Consider the following 27,161-nt stretch of genomic DNA (forward strand, 5'->3'; position numbering starts at 1 on the left):
TTCCTTGAGGTCCATCAGGACCAAATAAAAAAAGGCAGGTAGGTAATTTGTATGTCTTAAGTGGTAATAAACCAATGTTATAGAATGTTTGCTTTTTCGGCGCTTCATTTGAAGATCACACAGCTTTGCAGCGTTAGAATGGACTTTTTTTCGTAGCGACCACTGTCTTCACCATTGTGCCATTGTTGAAAGAGTTGACACAAGTTCCGAAAGTGATTCATCGACGCCGATGCAGTTCTACAGAACTTTCCTGAAGAGCAATACTGATCATTTTAGTCGCTCAAAGCAGGTGCTTCATAGTCAACAGAACATTCGTAAACTCTGGCCGCATCATGTCAGCCAGATAAGCACAGTAGTGCACAGCTTTCCCCAGGCCACTCGCTGATGTTTCTTAGTGTAGCTTCAATGGAAGGCTTAAGCTGAATAAAACTTAGAAGAGCTTTGTGTCGTTCAACCAATCGGTTGTCAGACATCTTTAGGGTTGCAGTATGATTTGCTTCGGGCTACAATGTAAGTTCTAAGGCCTGCTCTTTATCGTTGAGTCATAAAATCAGTCCAATTTCAAGGCCTCAAAATAGGGCGCCTTTTCACAGACTAATTTTTTTTTCATATCAAGATGAAAGACAGCACCAGCGAAACCGCATTTTGAAAAGTTAAATTTGAAAAGTTAAATAGGTAAATTGTCCATAGGGTATCCTTTACTATTTGTTAAAATTCCTGAGAGGGGGCGTCCGGGCTAAGCCCTCCTAAATCAGTCCTTGATTTGAATTCTTATTTTTTGTTTTCCCTTCAATTTTCGCGTTGATATTGAGCCTATACTACCATTATCTAATCGTTACAGAAAAGCACACCGGTCGAGGTCGTGATTTCATTGTTTTAACTTGAGGATCATATCTTTTTTTTCAGAACCGTTTAAGCCAAGTAGATTTTGGTTGAAAAGTTAATTTTGAAAAGTTAAATAGGTAAACTGTCCATAGGGTATCCTTTACTATTTGTTAAAGTTCCTGAGAGGGGTGTCCGTGCTAAGCCCTCCTAAATCAGTCCTTGAATTGAATGCTTATTTTTTTGTTTTTCCTTCAATTTTTGCGTTGATATTGAGCCTATACCACCATTATCTAATCGTTACAGAAAAGCACACCGGTCGAGGTCGTGATTTCATTGTTTTATCTTGAGGACCATATCTTTTTTTTTCAGAACCGCTAAAATCAAGTAGATTTTACGCTGACCGCAGGGACTAAGTTTAGATAGGTCAAAGTAGGAGCCGAGAGATTTCATGATGGCTTTGCTGATACAAATTTTGATGTTTAATTGTGGAGACTAGGAAGATCAAACGCAGCTTTGAAAAATTTCAACCAGCACAAGCAAAAAATTTTTCGGAAAAGCGTAGTTTTGATGATTTTAAACTAAGAAATTATTCTTTCTGTTAATAAACTATGCCAAAACTTGATGCTAGAATAATCTTATTTTTGATCAATCGTCTAAAAATGTCACTGAATAGTTTTAGCGAATAAACTCAAAAATATCCCCTGCTAGAGAATATGCAAATTAATTTGCAATAAGTTTTTTCACTTCAACTGATATTACGTTCATGAAATAATGTTTATTGTCCAAGGGTCTAAGCTCTACTACTCGGAGTTGCCCAACTCAGAGATCAAACGACCCATTGCCTTGAAACGACCAGCGATGAAATTCGGAGAGACAGAACTGAATAGACCGGAATATGCCATGGACTCCTCACGTGTACCAAAACCCTCATTTCTAAACAAGGACCCAGTGCCTCCTTGGAGGGGTCCCGGCAGCTGGGGTGTACATTCCGGAGGCTATCCTCCCAGTGCCGCTGCATCCATGCCTTATCTTGATAGGCTAGGAGCGAATCCTAGCGCTTACAGGCCCGGGATGGGCGTGACAAGAGATCGGACCGGAAGACCGTTGTCCTATGGAGATTTTGGCTACTATGGAATTGGGTCCGACCCAAACTTCGACGACGGAGTAAGTGACAGCTTGACTAAAATATTGATGTGATTTGTCTTTTTTTAACAGATCTGAATACGCTTCAGAAAAAAGTGCTTTATATCTTTCTTTTTTTTTCACTTTCAAATATTTCGAATCGAAAAAGATCAAATAAAACTAAGCATGTTTTTGCAGGCAAACCAGACTTTTTCCTGAATTTGGAACTTTTTCTTGTCATGCAGAAAATGGTATCAAGAAACTTGGGGTTTTGTAAGTTAAAACATTCGAATCGGTTGTGGCGCAACGGTAGTGATGGTGCCCAGCAATCAAATGATAGCGGGTTCAAATTGCAAGTGCGCTGCAATTTGCAAAGTGAACTTATGTAAGATAGCCATAGCCTAGTTAAACTTAAATAATTAGCCTTCGGGTTGGGCCTTTGACTGGTTAACTAAAAAAAAAGAATCGAAATAGATCAATTTAATTGAACTTGTTTTTAGGGCAATCCAGAGCTTTTCCAAAACAAACTTTGTCACCCTGTGCTGCCATACAGTATATATTATATCAATAATTATAATGTTTAGTGTCAAAAAATTATGAATCCAAGTAAATCAAATTCAATTGATAATGTTTTTGAGGGCAAACAGCTGATCATAATTTCAGAAGATTAATTTTTTGAAATAAAGAATAATTCATATATAAAAAAATTTTTATTTTAAATTTTCAGGAAAACATATATCTTTGTCATAAATTGGTTCTATTTACTTTGTTTTTACGGTAAATTAAATAGAACCTAAATACATGTAATTAATTCATTTTATGATCGTTCATAATGGCAGTAAATGACGAAAGTAATAGTATCGATATTGTTAAGAATCAAAGTAAGAAAATCAAGTAATTTAATGACTCTTTAAGATGGCAATGAATGATGAAATTAATGGTATCGATATTCTTAGAAATCAAATTACAAAAATAAATTCTCTTTTTTTCGGTATCATTATATCAGTTAACATGTCATTGTAGATGAATTTAAAAACTTTGAACAGTTTTGAGCTTTTGATGTTCTTCATTTTGAAAAAAAACTTAATGAACTTTGTGATGAGTTTTTTATTTGCTTTTGTGCCATCCAGCTGCTGCTGATATACTGCGAGTTCATAAAAGAAGTATAGCAATCGGCCATGAAGCTCACATTGAGATCTATTTGAGCTTGATGCGAAGTATGTCCGCAAAATCTTTGTGGATATTAATTGAAGAAGAGCTAAAGCCGTCTTCTATGAAAATTGTTATGTGTTTTTCACGTGGTCTCAACATATCAAAACTGTTTTCAGCTTTCGTTTGGTGCCTTCTGGAACCTGAATCCTCGAAATGTGGACGAATTCGCCTCCCAGATGGACAACATGTTCCGGAACATAGGCACAGGAGTGGATCGCACGAACGACCACATCCACACCAAAATTAACAGGGCCGATCTGCGCTTCGACGAAGTGGAGTCGGACTCTAGGGCCGCCATGTACGACAACTCCATCTTACCCCCCTATTCGCCACTCACCCCTATCAACCACTACCACCTGAGGGCCCCAAAAGCGGAGGTGCCATATGTCAAAGTACCTCTGAGGCCGACATCAGCAACCAACAGGTTCAATGTGTACGCCCGATAAAACCACTGAGTGCTCAAGTCTTTTATATTGCTGAATTCCAACTCTCCTTTATCCATGATTTCATATTACTTTTTGAAAATCATATAATTTCTGATAGTTTCAATTAGACATACAAGAAGTTTGCACACACGTTGAGTACAAAGTTGAGCCCATTAGCCTTTTGAGAACAGCCTTTTCAGTCTCATACAGCGTCGGTTCATCCAAGAGAAAAAATTTTAGATAAATTTTTCTGTTAAAAACACGCGCATAATTAGCTGGCTGAAAATTAGGCCAATGTTTTTCGAATTGTATTAGGTGCGAATCCAGAATTTTTGCATGGGTAAACTTTAGATTGACCAAAATGATTTTCGGAGCTTTCTTTAAACTCAAAATCAGGGGCGGATCTAGGATTTTCTCAAGGGGGAGGATTTTCAAAAAATTTTCACAATGACAAACTTTTTTTTAGGTTGACCAGATTGATTTATCGAGCTCTTCTAAAGCACTAAACAGACCATGGCAAATTTGTGTGTGTGTGTGTGTTTGTGTATGCCGCTGGCAAATTTTTGTGTGTTTGTCTATGTTAAATTTTGTGGATTCCACTGAACAACATGTCATTTTAATGTAACTTTTTTGACACATTTATTGTGCCGCGGAATTCGCAGCCAGCGAAAATTTCAATGGATGAGCAAAATGTTTTTAAAAAAGTATCAATTAAATGGCCTTGTTTTGGATTCCACGACAAACCTTTGTCCTACCTTTGTTCCTTATTCCGCTTACAATTCACAAACTCATAATTTGGCCTCATACAATAGCGCATGCTCCCCTCAAGTTCTTTTTGTAGAAAAGCGTGCCAGAGGTATGCTAGAAAAACCATTAAACTGGTCAGCCAAAAATGAAAATTGTGCAATAATATCAATGTAAGTCTATTGTTGCAAGGGAGATAAAGCGAGGGACCGTCCTTCCCCCAAAGCTTAGTTTGAACCTAAACCTTAGTTGATTAACTAAACTGAGAGTTGTCTCTTGGTTGCTAATATAAACTTGATCTGAAAAAAATAGCCCAGATTGCGCTGAACACTAATCTAAGCTCAAGCTGTTCATAGTTTTTGGTCTTTTTTGGCACTTGACTTAGATTGTTTTCTTGAGTTTCACAATTCATGATTTTTTGCGCTCAGGTTGGTTTTGTTAACCAGAAAAAGTTCAACTTGCCATTATGACTGAAGGTTTTATTTTTGGTCAAACATATTTTTTTTTTGATCTCAAGTTTTCACAAGAATTTTACCAGTGGTAAGTTTTTTCAAATTTATGGAGAATTGAACATTATAATTTAGCCAAGTAGGGATAAGCAAGACAGCCTGTATATCGGGGCAAAGCCCTGAAGGTTCCGATTGCCCCTTAATCCATATCCAATAGTTTGAGATATGAAAAGGTAGAAAAACAATACATTTTGGACGATATAAAAAAATCAAGTGTGGAAATTTAAGTCGTATGAAACTAAAACGACCGGCTAGCTAGCCTCAATTCAAATCGGAATGATTTTGTTAAGTGGGATAATTCACCCCGCATAAACAATTCGCAATACGCTTGAATAAAAGCTTGAAGAAAAGCAATGAATAAAAGCTTCAAAATGCGCATAAATTATCCCAGAGCAGGGGCGGATTTATAGGGGTGGCGGACGCCCCTTCCTTTCAGGGATTCGACCCCCTGCCGACCCAAACCAAAGGGTCCCCCCTTTGATACTTTTTCAGAAAACCAATTATGGCCGACCGACCCTAAAATTTTTCTAAAGGCGCCTTTGGCGCCAATCTATACTAACTTTGAGGGGGAGCGCGCGCCAAAAAAAAAACACGATTTTTTTGTCAACATTTTTCAAAAAGTGCCCAAAAACGGCTTTTTTGACTGTTTTTTCAGAAAATTGCCTGCAACGCAGAAAATTTTGGCAAAATAGGGGCAAAACAGTGCTTTGGGAGAGCTCGAAAAATCAATTTGGTCGACCTAAAAAAAAAGGTCGTCAAAATTTTGGAAATTTTTTTGAAAATCCGCCCCCCCCTCAAAATTTTGGAAATTTTTTTGAAAATCCTAGATCCGCCCCTGTCCCAGAGCATGGCCAAATTGCCAATTTTCAAACTCCCAAATCTTTGCAAAAGCTTATCTGAGGTAAGACATCTTCTTGAATTTTTATTTCAGGGAGTTCATATTTTCAAAAAGGCCTAAAAACGTTTTGATAAAAATTGTTATTTCTATCGCCCAAAAATTGACTGAATAAAAAGACCTCACTGAGCACAATTATTTCATTTTATTCAAAAACCGGATCAAAAGAGCAAGCTTCAAAATGAATCAATTTGTTTTGAAAATTTTTTTTAAGCGGGAACAAATTATCACTACCGCTACGCGTTTGTAGAAATGTGGCTAAAAGCTCGATATGGTTAATTCAATTTGATAGCTTTCAAACCCTGTAGTGATATAAATACCTTTTGATAAAAAAAGTTTGTTAAATTTGCTAGTTTGTAATAATCGTATGAAAAAATTTTGCAAGCAGCATAAGAACAAAAAACGATCATTTCACTGTTAAATGAGAGCACTGTTGATAGGGGCTCCATTGAGCAAAATTGAAAATGAAAAGGGAGATTTTTAGTTATAAGTCAACAGAAAAAATTAGTAGTCTAGCAGCGTCACAAATTTAGAGATATTTGTTTTCGTAACAGCCTGTAATTGTCAGTTTTGAACACTACTTTCAAAACTTCTGCCTGTTAAAAAGTAAATGAAAACAAGTTCTTTTTGAACCAAGCAAATAATAGTTTGACCAGTTTGTAGCCATTTTTTGGATTATTTTCCTCAAGAAATGAATAAAACTTTTTATTGTCATCTCTCTAACTTTTATAATTCTGCCAATCAAAAATTCAAAAAATTGCACTTCTCACTTCTCTCAATAAGCCTAGTTCGTTCTTATCTCTAAAAAGTCTTTTTCGATCGTTATTACTTAGATTGAAACAATTTTTCCACACCAACCTTGGTTTTAATTTATAGAAAAAAGAGTTTTATTATTTAATCAATTATTTAATTGATAAAAACCAAAATAAAAGTCTGCATTTTTGACTTAAACAAAAAAGGGAAAAACTTGGGGGGACACAATCAGAATACTAAATCACTTTTGAACAAATCTAGAAAAAATAATTTGGATGTGTTTGGTCTTGTGATTTTAAATGGCTTCAGTTGCTAAAAAACAATGAACTTTTTTCGCTTTGATGGTAAAATACTATGATAATCGCAATGATAAAAAACTTCTCAAAACTTTTGTTAGGTAGTCATTAGTGCTTTTCATAGTGGTAGCTGCAAAAAAAGGCAAAATTTTCTTCCGAAAAACATGAGTGGTTTTGTCTCCAGGTAAACTAAAACAAAAAAAAGAAACCTGGTTGATGTGAAAAAGCATGCGACTGCACAAAATACATTGAAAAATTTTAAAAAATCAAAAAAACTGTTGCAAAAATTTTTCAGAGACGAAAAAAAAATTTTACTACCAAGAAAGCGCTAAAAAGTTCCAATATTTGTTTTATTGGCTTAAAGTTTATTTTTGACGGCTGAAAATGAATTCCAATTTTTTAGTATAAGACCATTTCAAGCCTCTTTGCTCGTTTTTTTGTTGGAAGCGGTTCTAATCAACACTGGATGTGGTCCAAATTTCGACTAAAATTCTTTTAAATCAACATATCATCGACATATTCCGGTAAACTTTTGCGCTTTTAGTTGATTTAAAAAAAATACTACAAACTTGAACACAACTTTTTCCCTGTTTTTCTTGCTTCTAAAGTTATTTAAGGTTGCGTTTAAGATGTTCGTGTTTTACACTTCTCTGCAAGTTGAAGACATCAATTTCAATGCATCTCATAAATGTTAGATCCCAACCCGTGTTGAAGTCGGAGATTTAAAAAAATTATGTAGAAACGTTAAAAAAGTTTCAGTTCTATTCTGTAACAATCTGCAAGCAAAACATCCCAGGCTACAATATAACTGACGGCCCAGTTTTTAAACGTAAAGCAAAAAAGTTTAAGTAATTTTTTAGGGGTACATGCGCAGCTCACTGTTTCTCTGGTCCGCCTCTCATAGAATAATACTGAGCCGGGCCGAGGAGCTCACTTTATGTTTCGACGGTTTAGAACAAAAATTGGTATGTTTCGACAGTCACGACCAAATTTCGGTCGTGTTGGGCCGAAATTCAGTATGTATCGATAGATTTCGACCGAAACAAATGTGCTCGACCGTGCTCGATCCAAGCAAGGTTTTTTTCAGTTGTCCTAATCTTGAGCACACTTTTTGTGTTCTACATGATCTTTTTTTTTTCTTTCAGTACACCCGGGTTTGAGATAAAACTTCATGGCTTGTCATGCTAGATTTTTTTCGTGTTTTTCAAGCTACTGTTATTGCGACATACAGTTTTTTTAACAATGACAACTATAGATTTCAGAAATATGTCTTACAGACTGATATTTTGCAGTTATTGCTCCAAAAGTAACGGAATATTTGTGCTCGGGATGGGTTTATTTTCTTTCAGACATGTTTTGACTTTTTAACTAGCCCTTTTTGACAAAAATTTTAATTTCATACAAAAAGTATTGTTGTCTTGAGCTTAAATTTGAAAAGATATTTCACCTGTGATCGTTTTTCGTAAAAATATGGGGGTTTAAGTATCGCCATTTTGGCCAATTCGGGACAATTAACGTGCGATAAATTTTGGTCTATTAACGTGTAAGCTGAGATTTAATTAATCTTAGAAATCGTTCGAAACTGGTTGAAGGAAGCTTATTGACGATAGTTTGTTATTAAGAGCAAAATTTGTCACTTTGTTTTTTGTATGGCGTGTCGGGGATGATTTTCACAAAAAAAACCTCAAATTAAAAAAATTAATAGTTTTACATTCAATGTTTTACTGTTATTACTGTTCCATAGACCTTAAAACGCAGTCGGAACATTCAGGGCTTCGCCCTCATACGAGCAGTGTCGTATGTTTTTGTTACTCAATTCATGAATTTGAACAAAAACATCACAAATTCATTTTAAAATTACCCTTCCTTGTTTCTCACTCCCCGTTTATGTCTATTCCCACAAGAGAAAGAGGCTCATTTACATATGCACATAAATATAAGTACATTTTGCAACAAGCCTGCTTTGTTTCCTGGGTGGGGGAAAGCTTGACTTTTTTCGACTTTGGCTGCCTTCTTTTTCAAGTCTCTCAATGATTTCATAGAAAAACATAATTAACAATGATCACTAGTTTTCACAGTTTTGTCTTACCTTCTACAACTTTGTTCTACATCTCTGTTAATGTTTCAGAAATTGCATCGTCTCCAATATTTGCGGTAAAATTCTCCATTGTTGAATAAAGCAACGAGTGAACTAATTTGGGGAAGAACAAGACCAGTTTAGTTTTTATCTTCCAAAAAAGTTGGAATATGCTGGTTGATGTTCAAGAAGCACAAAAAATAGCGACCACAAAGAATCCGATACAAAAAAAATCACTTTTATTTTCAAAGTATTTTGGTTTGTTTTTTTGTTGTTTTTAGTTAGGTGAGAAGATCTCAAATCAAGCTAAAAAAGATAATCTACCTGAAAAAGGTACACTTCACAATACAGTGCTGATTTAAAGTAATCGGACAAAATAAACAAAACTCGAATTCTCAAATGCATTTTTCTCAAATTGGTTAAGGTTAGACAAAAAAGAAGAGAACAAAAGTTGCTTAGAATTTCACCAGAATTAATATGGTGCAACTTTTTCTACACAATTCTCAACCAAAATTTTACCCCAAAAATGGGTCATTTTGGCTTTTTTCAATTAATCAAGAATTACTTTGTTAATTGATCAGAAAGATTTATCTCAGGAATCCTCTTACACCGCCCAACAAAGCTCCAAATTTGAGTAAATGGTTTAAAATTTGTTTTTAAGCAAAGATTTTGGGTTTTATGCAGTAAAAATCACGTTTCTTGACTATCAGGCAAAAATGTTTTCTCTTATACAGGTTTTTGGAGTTTTAACCCTTCTAGAACTTAATATGGCTGTGTAAGAGGCTTCTTGCGATATATATTTATCATCATTTAACAAAGTAATTTCAGCGTAATTCTTGATTAATTGAAAAAAGCAAAAATGACCCGTTTTTGGGGTAAAATTTTGGATGAGATTTTTGGAGAAAAAAATGCACGATATTAATTCTGGTGAAATCCTAAGCAACATTGTTCTCTTCATTTTTGTCTAACTTTAACCCAATTTGAGAAAAATTCGTTTAAAAATTCGAGTCTTGTTTATTTTGTCCGGTTAATTTGAATTAGCACTGTAGCATTCCTCATAAAATGAAAACAAAAAAACTTAAAGAAAATTCATAACAGTTTCATTTTTAAAAAATATTTTGTTTTGTAATAAAAAATGTTTCCCCGGAAGCTATTTCGTTACATGTTTTTCTGGAGTAAAACTCACAATTTACACGTTTAGTATTATGAGCATATTACATGCCTCGGAGCTCGCTTTTGTCATTCAAAATAAGATTGAAAATCAAAAACTCCTCAAAACTCCTATCGTAATATCTCAATATAATAGGAAAAACTCCTATCGTAATTTCTAAAAACTGAAAAAAATGAAATGGAATGACCGAAAAGGTTTCAATATGAAAAAAACTCAAAGTATTCCGGTGTTTTTTTTTCCTGCTACCATTAGTTTGTCTTTTTTTGCGTGGAAAATAAAATACTCTGAGTGGTAAAAGCAGACACTATTCAGATTTAAAAAAATTATTTTGGAGCAATATGAATACAGTCTTCTTTGATAAATATACTATTTTTTATTGAATATCAAGATTAAATCGTCATCAAGCTCAGACTTGGCTGGCCACTGTTTGAGAAAGGAAAATAAGCTTAGAAAAAAAAACAATCAAAACCTCAAAAAATTGATTTTTCTTAGATCATACCAGTGTCTTTACGATATACATGGCGTAGTTATATCTACACGTAAGTTTTTAATGAGCCGCTGTTTTGATGGAGCCTATAAACGCAATGTCAATGTCACTTATGCAAGGAAAGTTCTTCGAAGGAATTTTTCGAAAGAGTTCTTAGAATTGGTAGGTTATTTTCCAGAAAAATGATTTTGCAAGAAATTGCAATAACGGCGTAAATTTCAGCCAGCTTAAATTTTACAAAGCAAAGCTCAATTCAAAAAAAAGTTGCAGCTTCTTGACAAAAAAATTTCGCAAATTGTTTTTTTGAGTGGACTCTTAATCTCGGATGAGGCATTGCAGTTTTTGAGGAATGTCAATAAGTTTTCAAAAAACGGTCTCAAAAAACAAATTTGACATCTACGAAGTCCATAGCTTTTTTATTTACACGCATAAGCGCGTAGCAGCTTATCCAACAAAAATGCCCTAAATCTGTTGTTTCAATGAGCCATTAAATTCGCTATTGGCAGGGAAGTCTTTCAGAACAGTCAGAAACTTTGCAAAAAACCGTAACATGTTCATCAATAAAGTTAGGAGGTAATTGCTTATACAGAAGAGATCCCCACTACATGTTCTTTTTTCCATTGAAACTTGAATCTCAGATTTGGCGTGAAGTCTCTGAGAAAAACATCCAAAGTCAAATTTTCGCCCTGCTGGAAAAGTCGAAGGCCATTGATAATGAAATAAGGAAAAAGAGACTAGAAAAATATGCAAACACACAACATACTATGAAGTAGCCGATCATTTGGAGGGCAATCAATTTTTTGAAAATTGGTGAAGTAGTTTTTGAGATAAAATAAAATTTTGGCGAAAACTGAAAACAATTTTCTAAAGCGTCTCAAAAATATTAAACAAAAAAAATAGAAATATCAAACACTTTCATAATTTTTGATTTTTTCAAACAAAAAATTTTAAGTCGAAACCGTTCAATAGAGTAAAAACATTATTCAAAATCAGGCTTGGTAAAATGACAAATTACAGAACTTTCAATTATAGCAACAAATTGAAAGCCAAGCTATACAAAAAAGCTAAGAAAAACAGCGCCAGATAATAACATGTCAGTTTGAAAAAAAAAACGGAAAATGAAGCGACCAAAATATACCAAAAGCCACTAATCCGGAAAAAATGAAAATAGTTTCGAGATGATGAGAAACTTTGTTTTGAATTTTTTCATGAAAATAATCATGTTTACCATTTCGCGAAGCTTACCATTTCAACCATTCTGTGAACAATAACATTTACGTGAAGTAAAAACTAGTACAAAATGAGCGTATCAGTACAACACCCTGAAGCTCCGAGTCTCTTACAGACTGCTTTAGGTAAATTTAGTTTAATAATTTTGACAAAAATTTGTAAAAAAAAAACAAGAAAAACATTTTTCGTTTTGAAAGTCTTGCTCTTAGTCCCAACTTCAGTCTTCTTCAGGCGTTCTCGAAGTATTTTGCTTTTACTGACGCATTATTTGAATCTATTAGCTAGCCTCCATTCAATTTGAAATGGTTTCTGAGCTAGATTTTTTTCGTCAAACTCGTTACGAGCTGATAGAAAACTAAAACTTCGAGCAATTAAAAACATTAAATTGAAAAGAGCCTAAATAAAAAGTGGTAAAAATCACCCCGAGTATGAATATTGCCAAATTTGTGGAAAACTGGGAAACAGACTGCTCGTATCAGAACAAAGCTGTTAAAATATCGGAAATAAAGTTTGCTTAAAACTTCCAACAATTGAAAACTTAAAAAATCCTTATTTTGAGTTTTTTCCTTGCAAAAGGAAAATGTCAACGGTATCTTTGACTCTTTTTCTTAATTTGGAATGTTGTTTAAGCCGCATTTATTTCTGCCGCTCACACTATAAAAACGCTTTAAGTTGCGTGTTAGTTGTCAAACTTTGCCAAACTAATAATTTTAAAACTCTAATAACTCTATCATGAAAACTAAAAGATGAAAGACTTTTGAAATTTAAAACTCAAGGCATGAAGTTTTTCAGAGTGCACAAAACATTGTCCGTCAAAATTTGCTAGTTGAAAAATTGAAATTATTTTGGAGAACAAAACACCTTGAGCACAATTATCCCGTTCTCTTTTAAGTTTCGCAAACAAGGACACATTTTTATATAATGAATGGGGTTTGGTGGAGGATGTTCACCTGGTTATATATTTGTATAATTATTCCTGACTTCAATAAAAGAAAATTCTTGTAATCTGTAAGTTTTGAGCAAAACAGTTCTTTTTTTTACCGGACTTAAATAGTCAGGTGCTCGAAATTCCAAAGTGGAGGTTAGACGGATTTATAGGTGGATGCTTATTTATAAATCAGAGCGTGATATATCGCCATTTACCACCTTTGAGCAGCTCCGGCAATCATTCGTGGCCGGCTATGGGGTAGGGTGAGTTTGGTAATAGATATATTATCATTGATTATTGATGGTGCAATTAACTTTGATAGAAAAATCTCATTACCGCTTTGCACTCTTTCACGCCATGATATAATAAAGCAGCCGCTCACCAATCACTCATTTGCATGTTGTCTAAATACAGCCGCTATATTAGCTGTTCATATCGAATATTCAGAAGACAAAAAAGTATTTAGCCAATCAGAGACCCAGTGTAACCGTATAAAAGTAGATATTAGCATAGAACGGAGTACCTTTCAAACACAAAATGTAATTTATCATTGTCCTTTTTTCCACCTTTGCCTCCGATTCTTCACAGACCCGGAAAACTTGCGAAAGCAGTTGTTATTGAAATTACTTTCTTGTGATGATTAAAAACGATGTTAGCTAGTTTTTAAGAAAGAAACCAGAACGAAAAAGCAATTTAAAGGCCCACTGAGACACTGATTTTCCAGCCATTTTAGACACAGTCAAATAGAGCGTATCTCCTTAGGAGTTCCATTTCAGAGGTGTCCAAACCACAGTTGAACGCTTGTAAAATAACTGAAGGACAGTGTAACTGAACCAGCTGTCATCTGTAGTTCATACTATCAATCGATCACTGTCAATCCACCTCCACTTTTTATCTTCGAGTAACCGCGAAGTGTACAGAAAGAAACTATTGATATATTGGACTGCTGAAAAAATTTTGACTGTGCATATTACTTGCTCATAATATCATCGCAAATTGGCTAACATAACAGCATAGTTATAAGTTAAACTTAAAAACCAGTATTAACATCACGTATATCTATGGAATCTTCACAATGAGTTTTGTTATGTAAATTCTAGATATGCTACAATGACGCAAATGTTTGGAAGATGAAAGGTAAGTTCATCCAATTCGATATTTAGAAGAATTAAGGAAGAGTGTCAAAAATTAAGATTTTTACTCTTGATGCCATTGGGGATCTAATATCTCGAGGCCAAAAACCTCTTTGAAAATGCTTTGAAACTCAATTAAAACTTCTTCAATATTTCAAAAACTCAATTTTTGAACAATAATTACTCTTTTTGAATCGCTCGGTTGCACACTCAATTGGGATAACTTTCCATTTTTCTATTGGCTATCCAATTTTCCACAAAACGATTTAGATCAAAAACTGGTTATATGGGTCAACTACCCGCACCGAGCGCCCATGGATATTAATCCTATATATTGTCATGATATGGTCAGTATCTAAAAAATGACAAATTGATCGATTACAATCCATTGAAAATGGATTAAAATCCTAAAAAATTTTTGTCAATCTAATCCTTTATAATCGCTTATAATCCATTTAAAAAGGTTTATAATCCTAATAGTTCGTACACCAATAAAATCCATTATAATCGATTATAATAGATTTTTTTGAGGGGTTATTCATGAAAATTACAATTTTGTTCAAAGTTATGTCATTTCCTGTTTAGTGCAGTTGCACGCATGACGTTTCATAAAAAAAGTCATAGTTATATTTCACCACCAGAATTATTTTTTTTGTCTCTTTTTTTTCATCGCAGTTTAACACTTCCTTTTACTGTTTTTTTTACCACAACCCCCCGCCAGTTTGACCCCCCCCCCCCGTTTAACCCCCGGCTTACCACCCCCGCCCGTTGCTCCCCCCGTTTAACCAACGCCACCCCCCCCCCCCCCCCCCCCGGCCCCCCCCCCCCGCACCGAGCGCCCATGGATATTAATCCTTTATGTGGTAACTTCATAAAAAGTTACACTGTTATATTTCACCAAAAAATTAATTTTTTTGTCTTTCTTTTTCATCCCAGTTTAACACTTCATTCTACTTTTTTTTTACCACACCCCCCCTCCAGTTTCCCTTCCTGCAGTTTGCCCCTCCCCCAGTTTAATTCCCCCTCCCCCAGTTTAATTCCCCCTCCCCCCCAATTTATTGACGTTGTTTGATTTACTACTGAAAGCGCTTTAATTTGCTCAATTACTCGACCAAATTTTACGGCCTTGTCTTTATTTACCTGGCAATCATCGTTCATGTTAAATTAGCTTTTGCTTGTTTTTGGCTTTCCGGATGCTATACTGCAATGGCAGTAGTCAGTTAAATTATTTTGAATTGTGTGATGATATGACGTAATGAGTTATGTATCTTGTACTGTACTCATAGAGTAATTTCAGATAGGGTACACCGTCTGCTCGTCACGCTATCTTATTTTCGGTCGGATAGATTCGTGCAACTTCTTAGTCTAATACCGATCTTAATCTTACTCCTATATCTCCTAGTCTCAATAGATCTAGTGTACACCGGTTAGTAGAATGAGAATAACTGTATTCTAAGTTTAATTCAAATTGTTCTGGTGTTGAAACCACAAGTAGTTTCAACACTTTACAAATAAATAGGTTGGTAGTTTGATGGAGTATAGTTGGTTAGTATATAATATTTTTTAGAGATAAAATATCATAATAATAACCGATGATAAATACTAGTTTAGATCTGGTTCACCCATCCGGGGTTTAGAGAGTTTTAATTTTTCAATGTTCTTTATTGTAGTGTAGGTTGGATGATGGTGATTTGTCTTTAGAGGTTGTGAGCATGTTCTTTTTTCTGATTTGGAAGAAGAGTTGTCATCACGATCGTTTTGGAAGATCGTATCATGATTTCTGATCAGTTTGATGAGTGTTGATCTGGTAGATAGGAACATTGCTATTCTCAATCTTGTCTGGACACGGCATGTAGTTCGGCTTGGGATGTAGTGCCTGGTGACTTGGATCTGTACGTATACTTGAACATCGAGATGGCCATTGTTCTATTGCAATGGATTTCCTTTGCTGCGATGCCAAGTCGTACTTCAAATCGATTGAGTGTCGTGATTGTAGGCAGCATGTCAGGTGGGTTTTGCCATTCCGTAGTTGGAGTGTGATTGGGTTGTCAAGTTCCTTACTGCTCATCTTTGGGCGGTATATTATCTATATATTGCATTGTATTATATACATATATAAATCTTTTCCTAATCTTGTTTTTTAGTCATGATCTTGTATTAGTTTTTATCGCAAAAGCGTTATAATTTAGTTCGGTTATTTTTAAGAGCTACTCACACTTGAGTAACACTCGTCAAAAATAGTGTCGTGGGTGTCTTAAAGCGTGGATGTAGAACGGTGGGTGAGGCCGGCTATAGAGCATGCTCAAAACGTCCTCTTCTGGTGGGTTAGGCCAGAAGTGAGGGTATAATTTCGTGCTCTCTTTTTGGAGGGTCCTGTTTTAGTTCAACCTTTCATGCTATTTCTTATCACTAGTGTTTTTTTTTGTTTTCATAGTTATGTATTTTTCTCAAAAATCAAATTGTTTGTTTTGGTTTTGTCTTTCGACTTTTTGGTGTTTTGCTCTTTTGTGTTCAGACTTAAAAGTAGTCATCAAAAGAATAATTTATCTAGTTCTAAGCTGGTGTTATTCCAGTTTGGGTACTGTGGGTTTTCTTATCTTAGTCATGCTGTTAGGTTGTGGTTTATGGTGTTTAGTAAGCTTGCGTTGGTTAGTTTGGATTATAATATAATTCCTTTCCAACCGGGTTAAAGGAAAGTTTGAAACGTGTTAAAGCTTGTTAGAGTTGTTATCAGTGAAAGTTGAAACTTAAATTCATTAATTTAAACAATTCTTTGTGGGCGAGCAATGCAAATTGGGATAAAATTTATGGGCGAGAGTATACAAAGAAGCGTCTGTAAAAGGGTTAGTACTGCTATCTGTAATTTATGAACAATTTTTATTAATTTACTTTGTGAAAATTATGAAGTTTACTACTTGATTTGGGGGTTGAAAATATTATTTTATTTTCAATTGTATGAATATTTACTGCTTTGGTAAAAAGAATTTATATATTAATTTACTGCTTTGTATGGGATAATTTTATTGCTTCAGTCATTGCATTTAATAATAGAAATTTATGAATTGATAAAAAGTTTCTATTTGTTATTCTGTTTTTGTTTGTAGATGGTTGATGATTGTGACTATGAAGAAAAAAGGAAAACATTGAATAAGAATGGTTAGTGTTGTTTGAATTTATTAGTTAAATATTGAATTCATATTACCTAACCGTCGGTGAAGAAACCATGGGGAAAAACATCGTGGATGATATCAGATGAGGTTAGTAGTTTAGCTAGCAAACGAATGATGTGTTTAGTTTGCAGAAGGGGCCAAACCATTTCGAGTGCTTTGATGATGTTGTGCTCTTCATTGTGAGATGATTGTTTATACGGAGTGTTTTGAATAAGGTTATATAATTTGTGATTATAGCGAATGTTATATATAAATTCTAGGATTCGGACTTCAACGGGCTGGAGGAATTCGTGAGGGACAATTAGTGGGCGGGATTCGTCTACATTTAGGAGTTTGGTTAGGGGACAGAAGATATACATCTGGGTGATGGGATCCTAATTTCGGAGGGTGCCTTGTAAGTTAGTGTCTTTAATGCAATAGGTGAAGTTAAGAAAAAATGGTGATGTGTATTTAGAATTAATATTTTGATATCGATGGTGAGGTTGTCGTGCTGGTGTATTGAGGGTGTAATGGTGTTGAATGAACTTGTAGTAAGTGTATGTGTGTGTTTGTTTAGTTCGTAACATGACTTTGTGTGAACAGTGCAAATCACGTTCTTTGGGTGTGAGGAAATCAAAGGTTAGTGAAAAGTTTAATCAAAGGAAATCAAAGGTTAAATTTGTTAAGGTATGAAAAATAAGCATGAATATTTCGTAATGCTGCTGAGATAACGTTGTCAAACTTTTTATTTAAGACGTTGAGAGTGAAGGTGTATGGGGTCTTGATGAAAAACTTTTCAGTTAGTTGGGGGCTAGGAAATAGGTAGTTATTTAGAAAGAGGTCTTCATTAGGTCGGATGATGTTATGATCGTAATAATCGATAGAATAATCATTATCTGTAGGTGCTGTGAATTTGGTTAAAGATTGTCTGTATCCTATTTGCGTAAATTGTTTTGGATTTAGTGCTGTTGTTAGGAGATAGAGTTGGGTGCTGCATACTTCATTATCATAAGGGGTGTTATATAGTGGTAGTGATAGTCGATTAGTAAAGTGGTAATAAGATGTCCATGTAAGTGTAGGGTATAAAACATGCTCACTTACATAATTGGGTTTCGCATCATTGAATGGAAGTAAGTACATTGAGGGAAAAAGGGTAGACATAATTGTAGGAATTCTTTGGTATTAGTGTGAAGTGGATGATTGACAAATGTGGTGGATGTTCCTGGGTTAGATGGGAATGGGGTACTTGGGAATTTTCTTTTAAAGGTTTGGTAAGCTCGGTTGGTACTAGATGATGGGGTTGATGAGGATGTCGGGTTTTGGGAAGGTGTATAATTTGAAGAGGGGGTTGGGGTTGATGGGTTGGATGATGTTATAGATCGTGAGAGTTGGTGAATAGTTAGTGTTTGAGGGTGTTGTAATTGTTGTTGTAGTGTTATAAAGTTATCAATTTCATGTGATATTTGTGTGTTATCTTGGTCGTTGTTATCGGATGGCTCCTTGGTTAAAGGAGAATATATGGGTGTAACATATGACATGGGAGAAGGAGGGGAAGGGGGTTCAATTTTGACTTGGGAATGGATGGGTTGAAAGGGAGGTTGGGAAAAAGTAGATGGACTGGGTTCAGAGTTGGCAAATTCGTCTGGTGTTTCGATATCGGAGCTGTTGATTTGGGAGATAGTGTTTTATACTGTGGTGTTGGAATTAGTATCTGATTCCATGCTGGGTGAAATGTTAAGATGAGGTGACTGAGGTGGAGGGAAAGCAAAAAGTGGGACGATGGGGAGGTTGTTCTGGAGGTTGGCTGGGTGGGAAATTGATCGATGGAGGGATCCAACTTGGCGGCTCATCGTGGGCTAAAAAGATGGTTGTTCTAAGAACGAAAATTAGTGGTATGTGGTTGTTCTATAATTTGCTCGTATGTGTCGTCCATGTTGGGTTGTTGAGTTATTATGTGTTGAATTGTGCTTTGTGGATAATTTGATCTCGAAGTTATGAGGTCTGTTAGGACGATACTTCTGAAATTTCGAGGTACTAATGACAGGGGGTGGTTATGGTTGAGATTTTGCAATTGTGGTGCTGTAGGTGTTGGATTTGTATCGTTTCGTGATTCGTCATACGTGTTTAGTGTTGTTGATAGCTTGGTATAGTATTCTTTTATTTGAGCGTCTAAAAAAATTTTATTGATTGATGTTGAGAATATTCCAAAAAATCCTGCAAAAAGTATGCGTGCTACGCCTGCTTGTCTGTTTACTTGTGTGTGTATAGCGCATGTAATGTAGATTCCTTTTAAGAGAGAGAAAAGAAATCCAAGAAAACTAAACAGCTGGCTTCGGGGAACCAAACGATTGTTGCTTGTGTGCGTGTAATAGGATCGCATTATCTTTGGTCGTTTTTGCAAGGAAGTCTGATTCCCATGATAAATTATAGTGTCATCTTTTAAATCGCGTGTTAGTTATACTTTTTCAAGTCGTACATTTCAATCAAAAAACATTATTTCTTGGTATCCTTTATTTTTTGTATCTGCTTTACAATTTAAGGGGTTGCTTATTTCAATGTGTGGTATCCAATTTTTATCATGGAGATCTAAGTTAATCTTCCATGTGCTCCGTGAAATGGGAATTTGCTATCTAGTCTTAATTGACATTGATATTTTTCAAGTTCAGCTTGATGTGCGGAGTCTAGAAAAACTTGGAAGTTTTTGCCTTTATTTGATGTGTTTTTTAGTCTTTCAAGTTCATTTTTACAATCAACAGGGCTGAGGTGCAATAGTCTTTCGATGTAACTTTGGTAGAAAGATTCATGGTATAATCTGTTTTTATTTCCGTTTGAAACTTGGGAACAATGTACTTTCCTTTCGGAAAATGCTGCTGTGAATTTGTATCCTGTTAAGGTTGTAGCTCGTGCTTTTGAGTAAATTGTTACTATTACATTTTTGTTTCGATTGATTGTGGTTCGGATTCGTATTCAGTGACTTGGTTTGTTGCAAATTTGTGTAATGTTTTTTGTTCATTTTTTTCACAGTCGTAGTGTGTGACTAGTAAATCCTAGGATCCTGTTCGAAAGTAAGGATAGTTGTGATCTGGTTTTGAAAAATTGAAAAAGAAAAGAGTCTGAAAAATTAGTATCTTAGAAGATACATGTGTACGATAGTCCTGAATATGTATTATAAAAGGTGATATATCCAATTGTCTTTTTTGTGTATCTATCGTATTTGTAGATTATTTTTGTGGCTTTAAACGGAGGAGGTAAAAATTTAGCTGTTATATTTGTAGGGGCTGGGGGTAAAGGATGATGAATTAATTTATTTAGTTATACTGTGATTTCAGATTTTAGCGTCAAGTTGTCTTGTGTAAGAGAAAATTCAACAAATAACTTACAACTACGATTAGATTGGAATACATTCGTAGCACCCCCTCCTCTATTCGGTCAACATCACGAAAGTTACAGATTACACAACTGAACATGTTACAATACCGGCAATATTCATAAAGGTATTCAAGACCATAATATACAATTATGGTCTTGAATATCTTCATGAATGTCTTGTCGGTATTGTAACCTGCCCAGTGCCCAGTTGTGTACTCTGTGACTTTCGTGATGTTGTCCAAATAATGGAGGGGGTGCTACGAATGTATTCCAGTATAATCGTATTTGTAAGTTATTTGTTGAAATTTCTCTATATCTGGCGTCGATATTTGTAGGAAAATTTAAAGGGAAAGGGGTTGGTGAAATTGGAGTTAAAGAAGGGATTGAAGGAAGTGAAAGAGTTTCAGGTAGTGATAAAGATGTGTCAGATGAAACGTCTATTGGATCATTCACTAAATTTGATTCGCCTTGCGGAAAAATATGTGTCACCCAATAAGGGAGTTGTTCTGTAGTGGTTTGGGGATTAAAAGGGTTTTCTCTGATTTGTTCAGATGTAGAAGTTGAACCTAAATAATCTGATGGGATGTTTGATGTATTTTGTTGTGATGGAGTCTGTGGGGTACTTTGAATTCTACTGCTAGAAAGATTTACAGGATTTGTTGTTGGTGAATGAGGTATGTTGAATTGAACTCTGGGGTTTTTAAAGATTTCTATTTCGTCTTGGATGAATAATTTGTCGATTTATTTCTAGTGTGGTTTGGTTTTGACTTTGATGTCTTGCTCTATTAAGATCTTGTTGGAGAGGGGGTTATATATTATATACTGGTTCGTATTGTGGTTCGCTCAGCGATGCTTGGCAAATTACTGGCTCTAATGGTTCGGACAATCGTGCGTGTCTTTCTTCAAATGTATATGGATTGTCTTGAAAGGAGATGGGTGTTGATGAGTGAGGTTTACTTGTTTGTGTATTTGTTTGTGTTGTTGGAGGTTTTGGGACGTTGTTGGTGGGGACTGATGTGGGGGTTGTTGATTAGCAATTTTGTGAAAATTTTTTGAAAACTATTTTTTAAAGAAGAAATTTTATTTTTATTGTAATGTTCTTCAATAAAAATGATTAAAAGTATCAATGCTAATGCGAAGGTTACGACAGTCTCCTCTTTTATGCATTTGCATACTGTCATTATCAGAGATGTCAGAAATGTGAGAAATTTTATAAAAAGAAGAAAAATTTCTGTTCTACTGAATAGATGTTTGAAAATTTAGATGGTTATTTGAAATATCGTACCGGAAGATGTGGTCAATGATATTGGAGATATTTTCGTAGGTTTGGTCTAGGGATTGAATAATGATGAAAAAGTTGCAAAAAGTTATCAAGGTGAGGGTGAAAATTTCTAAAATGTCGGATTTGAAAATTATACAAGATTTGAAAAAATTGGAAAGAATTGGAAAAAGATTTGAAAAATATTATGAAATTCGTGAACTGTTTGAGAAAAGAGCATTTGAAGTAGTGATTTCTTCGTCGAATTATTTTTTTGTTTTTTGAGGCAAAATTTAAGTGTGGTCGGATTATTTATTGATTTTTTGAAAAATGGGTTGGATTTCGGCCATTTTTGAGAAAGGGAAGTTTGGAGGGCTCTTTAGTGTCTTCCCGGTTTCGTTGTTTTTTATTGGATGGTTGAGGGTATCTGAGAGATATTCGTACCTAAGGCTAAATGATCAGGTTCATTTTGTTCTTTAGGCTAATTTAATTTTTTTGACTGAGAGGTTTTTGAGGTCTAAGTTGGGACAAAATTGTTGATTTTTGTACTACTTGATAGGGGAGGGTTGTAATATTGAAGCTTTATTAATTTCAGGTGTTAATGTTTAGCGGTTTGCATATTTTCGATCTGGAAGTCTTTTAGTTATAGTTCGAGATTGGCTTGAGGGTGGTTATTTGTCGGCTAGAGAAGTCGTGTTAAAAATGAGGTGATGATTCGGAAAAGCTTCTGATTGGCTGAATTTGATTTAATTTGTTCAAGTGCTTTTCAGCATGAAATTTGAGAAAAATTTTGGTCCATGAAAATATCTTCAAGAGGTGAAAATGTTAATTAAATTAAGGTGGTTTTTGAAATTCAACTTTCTTTAATATTTTAGATTGTGGGATGAATGTTTTGTAATCTTTTCGTGGCTGATTACGAAGTCGTGAAGATTGTGTATGTGGAGATTTTCCTTTTTGATCTTGTGGTATAAATATTTCTTCAAATTTTCAATGTTTTTTTTCTGTGTGAGGTATCTTTTTGTTGTTTACATTTTTTGACATTTGTTTGTCAAGTTCTTTGTCCTTTTTATCTAATTGTTTTTGGATGGGGTGCATATCAGTGCTTTGATTTTGATTTTGTTCTGAGCTATTTTGAATAACTTCAAGTCCTGTGAAAGAGTATAATTGAGTAAGCTTTCGCAGTGCGTACTCTTTCGGGTAAAAGATTGTTTCGATGTTGAACGATTTCTTTTTTGTTTAAGTCTGCATGTTTGTATGTCAGTGGGTTTATCAGTTATTTGATTCGGTCCTTTTTCGTGTGGATGTAATTTTTTAGAAATTCTTTTTTGTGTTGTAAAATTCAGAATTAAAACATATGTTCCTATTTTTAAATTTGTAGCTGGGGTAAATCTGGAATTTATTTGAGAATTAATGTTTTGTCTTTGTAATAGTTTTTTGTTACATTCTGGTAAATTTCGTTGTGTTTTTTGTCTCTGTTTAAAATCCATTCGGTTTGTGTACCGGAAGCTAATTTTAAAATTTGTGGATGATGAAAATGATCTTCATCGTGGATATGTAGTGGTAGACTGTAACATATTGATTCTTAAGTAGGTTGGCAATAACTTTGTGCAGTTTTTGAAGAGTTTGCTGTGAATATTATTAGTTCCCGTGGTTTTTGGTTAAAAAACATTTCATAGGGCGATAGTCCAAAGTTTGTTGTGATTTGTGATAGTCCAAAGTTTGTTGCAGTATATCGTGTGTCATTTCCGTTAATGATACATCTAAGATATTCTTGTAGTGAAAGGTTGATACCTTCGACTAATCCATTAGTCCAAGGTGCGTGAGATGTACTTGGTTTGTGTTTAATGCTATATAAGTGGCACAGTGTAATGATTTCGTTGTTTATAAATTCAGTGCCGTTGTCTGTAACAAGGATTTCGGGTAATCCAAATTTTGCTATCCAGTGTTCATAAAGAGCCGTGTATGCATAATAAGCTTTACATTGAGGTACTGGGTTAAGTGCTACGTAGTGTGTGAATGCATCTACTATTACCATTATATATGAGTTTCCTTCTGAGGATGGTGATATTGGTCCTTTTGTATCAAATGAGATTCTATGATTAAAAAATAGACTTTGTCCTTTAAAATCTGTGGGTAGGTTTTATTTAATTGACATATTCTACAATCCTTGCATAATACTTTGATCCAAATTGGTGCATTGGGGAAATAAAAAATTTGGAAAAAACTAGAGTATGTCTTTTCTGATCCTGAATGTCCTTTAGTGTGGAGAGTATGTGAAGTATTGAATGCTATTAACATCATACTTAAGGGTAGACAAGGTCAATAGACAAGTAGACAATCAATACTCAGGACCAGATAAACGTAAAATAAATATATAGTCAAATTCATAAGCACCAAATATGCATTTTTTTTCGAGTTTTAGTGGTAATTATGTCAATTGCGCTTTTTCAGCAAGGTTTTACATTGGATTTTTTGGGTAAATTTTGTATAGCTCTTATGTAAGTCATACTTTTTGTTTTCACTAGATCTGTCGAAACAGTTGAATGGCCAAGTTGGGATTGCTTTGACCAAACATGCAACTTGGACAAAAAGTATTAGATCACACGTTAATTATTGGAAATATTGGAGAATAAAAATTCGATTTGTCGATTTTGTTTGCTTCAGCGAAGGTGACCGGTGCTTTCGAGAAGGGCATCGATGATCACGAAGGTGGTGAGCAAGCAAATAACAATTTGTAACAATTTTTTTGTTATTTTCTGATAAACTTCGTTGTGTTTTTTTATCTCGATTTAGAATCCATACGGTGTGTGTACCGGAAGCTAATTTTAAAGTTTGTGGATGATGAAAGTGGTCATCATCACGGGTAGTTAATGGTAAATTGTAACAAATTGAATCTTTTTTTGGTTGACAATAACCGTGTGCATTTTTATGGGCGTTTGCTGTAAACATTATTGGTTTTCGTGGTTTTTGATTAAATAACATTCGATATGGTGACATTCCTAGTGTTGTTGTAATTTGTGAATCATATGATAAGAGAAATGACTTTACATCTGTTGACCGTTCGGTATATCGAGTATCATTTCCGTTATTGATACATAAGAGATATTCTTGTAATGAACGGTTCATACCTTCGACTAATCCATTTGTCCAAGGTGCATGAGATGTACGTGGTTTATGTTTGATATTATATAAGTGGTATAATGTGATTAATTCGTTATTAATAAATTCGGTGCCGTTGTCTGTGACTAAGATTTCGGGTAATCCGAATTTAGCTATCCAGTGTTCGTATATGCATAGTAAGCATTACAATGGGGTACTGGATTGAGTGCTACATAGTGTGTGAATGCATCAACAATGACCATTATATATGAGTTTCCCTCTGAGGATAGTGAAATTGGTCCTTTTGGGTCAAATGAGATTCTATGATTAAAATATAAACTTTGTGCTTTAAAATCTTGTTTTTCTGCAATTTGTTTTTGGTTTGGGTATGGTTTGTTTAATTGACATGTTATGCAATTGTTGCATAATACTTTATCCAAATTGCTGCATTTGGTAAATAAAATTTTGTATAAAGTTTGAGAATGTTTTTTTTCTGCTCCTGAGTGTCCTTTAGTGTGTAAAGAGTGGGAGGTATGAAAAGCTATAAGCATCATACTTAAGGGTAAGCAGGGTACTTTGATATCAGTTGTTTGGTATTCTAGGATATCTTTGTTTTCATTGATAGTGTTGTTGTTAAATTTTCTAAAATATTTAAGAAGGGTTTCGTTTCCTAGTATGGTGGTATCGACTTTAAGTGGCTTGGTTTTATACTTGTGCCAAGATTTTAGTTGTCTGATGACTGGTTCAAGCTTTTGGTGTTTTTGTAACAATTCGAGTGTTGTTTTTTTGGTTATTAGAAGAAAAATATTTTCAATTTCTATTTTTGATAGAGGTATTATATCTAGTGGGTCATGAAGGTTAAAAACATGGTTGATTGTATAACTTGAATCATTATTTGGTGGGCCTGATAAATTGATATTATCAGTAAGATTTTCTTTTTCTATTAAAGGGAATAGATCTTTTTTATATAATTTTTGTTTGGCTGGTTTTTGCTGTGTGTTGGTTTTTATCCATGAGGAGTATGGTATCGGTTTGAATGTAGATTTTCCTAATGAATCTATTTCGTAATGTTTGTTTTGACAAACTAGAAAGTGGAAAATGTTGTAGATTATTTATTTGTGATTGGTCTACATCAGTTTTTTCTGCATATTTGCATTGTAATCGTGGTTTTTTGCAATGAAAAATTTTTACATTTTGTGGTATTTCAACTGTTGTTTTTCGTGTTAGTTATTCAGGTGCTGTATTTCTACTGAGAGTATCGGGTAGTGCGAGGTTTTTTCCTGCTGTCCAAACTATATGTAAATTTGGGAATTTCCTTAAAATTAGTTGAAATCTGTAAACTCTATGGTTTGGGTTTAATTTTTGTGTAAAAAGAAAGATTATTGATTTATGATCTGTAAATAGAACTGTTGGATGTTTAGATCCAAGTATCAAGATTTCATATTCTGTGAGTGTATATTTATGGCTGTGCATTCTCTCATAAATGTAGAGAGTCTAAGTTCAGACTGTGTGAATAGCCTAGAAATGCTGAAATGAGGTTCACTTTATTTGTTCCATTGTGAGATTGTAATTAAGCTGCGCCGATGCCAAAATTTGAGGCGCCGCACATGGCATAAAATGGTTGATTGGAGTCTGGAATAGTGTTTGATAATTGTTCAGTGAGAAGAGTTTTTATTTCTTCAAATTGTTTTTGGTGTTCTGTTGTCCATTCGAAATTATTTTGATGTCTAGGGATGTTATAGATTGGCCTTAAGTATAACTGCATTTTATATACGTATTTACTTAAGAAATTTAACATTCCAAAAAATTCTTGTATTTTCGTTTTATTTGAAGATGGTTGGAGTTTTTGGGTTGCATCTATGCGATACTTTAACGGAGTCATAGTATTTCTTTCTTTAATATGTCCAAGGAATTTTACTCAAGTTAGAAAAAAGTGTGATTTATCTGGGGCTGCTTTCAAGTTTTCTTGGAGTAATATTGATGATATTTTTCTAAGACAATGAACATTTCGTCTTTTGTTGGTGATTGCATAAAAACATCGTCTAAATAAGTGATTGCATTTTTATTGAGTATTATTGGTCTGAAAATTTTACTCATAAATGCTGAAAATGCTGCTGGTCCTATGGAAATTCCATAGCATAATCTGTTGAATTCGTATTGTTGATTTCCAATAACTAATTGCGTTAATCGTCGTGAATGATCATCTAGCGGCATTTGATTATATGCACTATTCATGTCTGCTGTTGTGAAGTATTTACCGTTTATTTTTGCGAGAATTACTTGAATTGGTTCAATAGGCCAATTACATTTAAATTCATCAATTAGTGAATTGAGGTATCTTGCATCTAGAATGATTTTTAATGATTCTCCTTTTGCTAAAATGATAACGGGGTTTATGAATGTGTTACCTTTTGACTGTTCCTCTTTATTTACTGGAGATATGATTTAATATTGTTCTAGTATTTCAAGTAATCGGTTA

General features: G+C 34.4%; 1 protein-coding gene across 1 annotated transcript; it reads left to right on the forward strand.

Moving 5' to 3' along the window:
* Window positions 1-1,612: 1,612 nt before the first annotated feature.
* Window positions 1,613-3,701, forward strand: LOC134845464 (uncharacterized; the record flags this gene model as incomplete). The annotated part of the gene is given in 2 exon segments (XM_063862357.1): window positions 1,613-1,989; window positions 3,276-3,701. Coding segments are annotated over 2 exon segments (707 nt in total), but the record flags the coding sequence as incomplete, so codon positions are not given.
* Window positions 3,702-27,161: the final 23,460 nt, after the last annotated feature.

Source organism: Symsagittifera roscoffensis, chromosome 1 (assembly GCF_963678635.1).
Source record: "Symsagittifera roscoffensis chromosome 1, txSymRosc1.1, whole genome shotgun sequence".
In the NCBI taxonomy this organism is placed as follows: Eukaryota; Metazoa; Xenacoelomorpha; order Acoela; family Convolutidae; genus Symsagittifera; species Symsagittifera roscoffensis.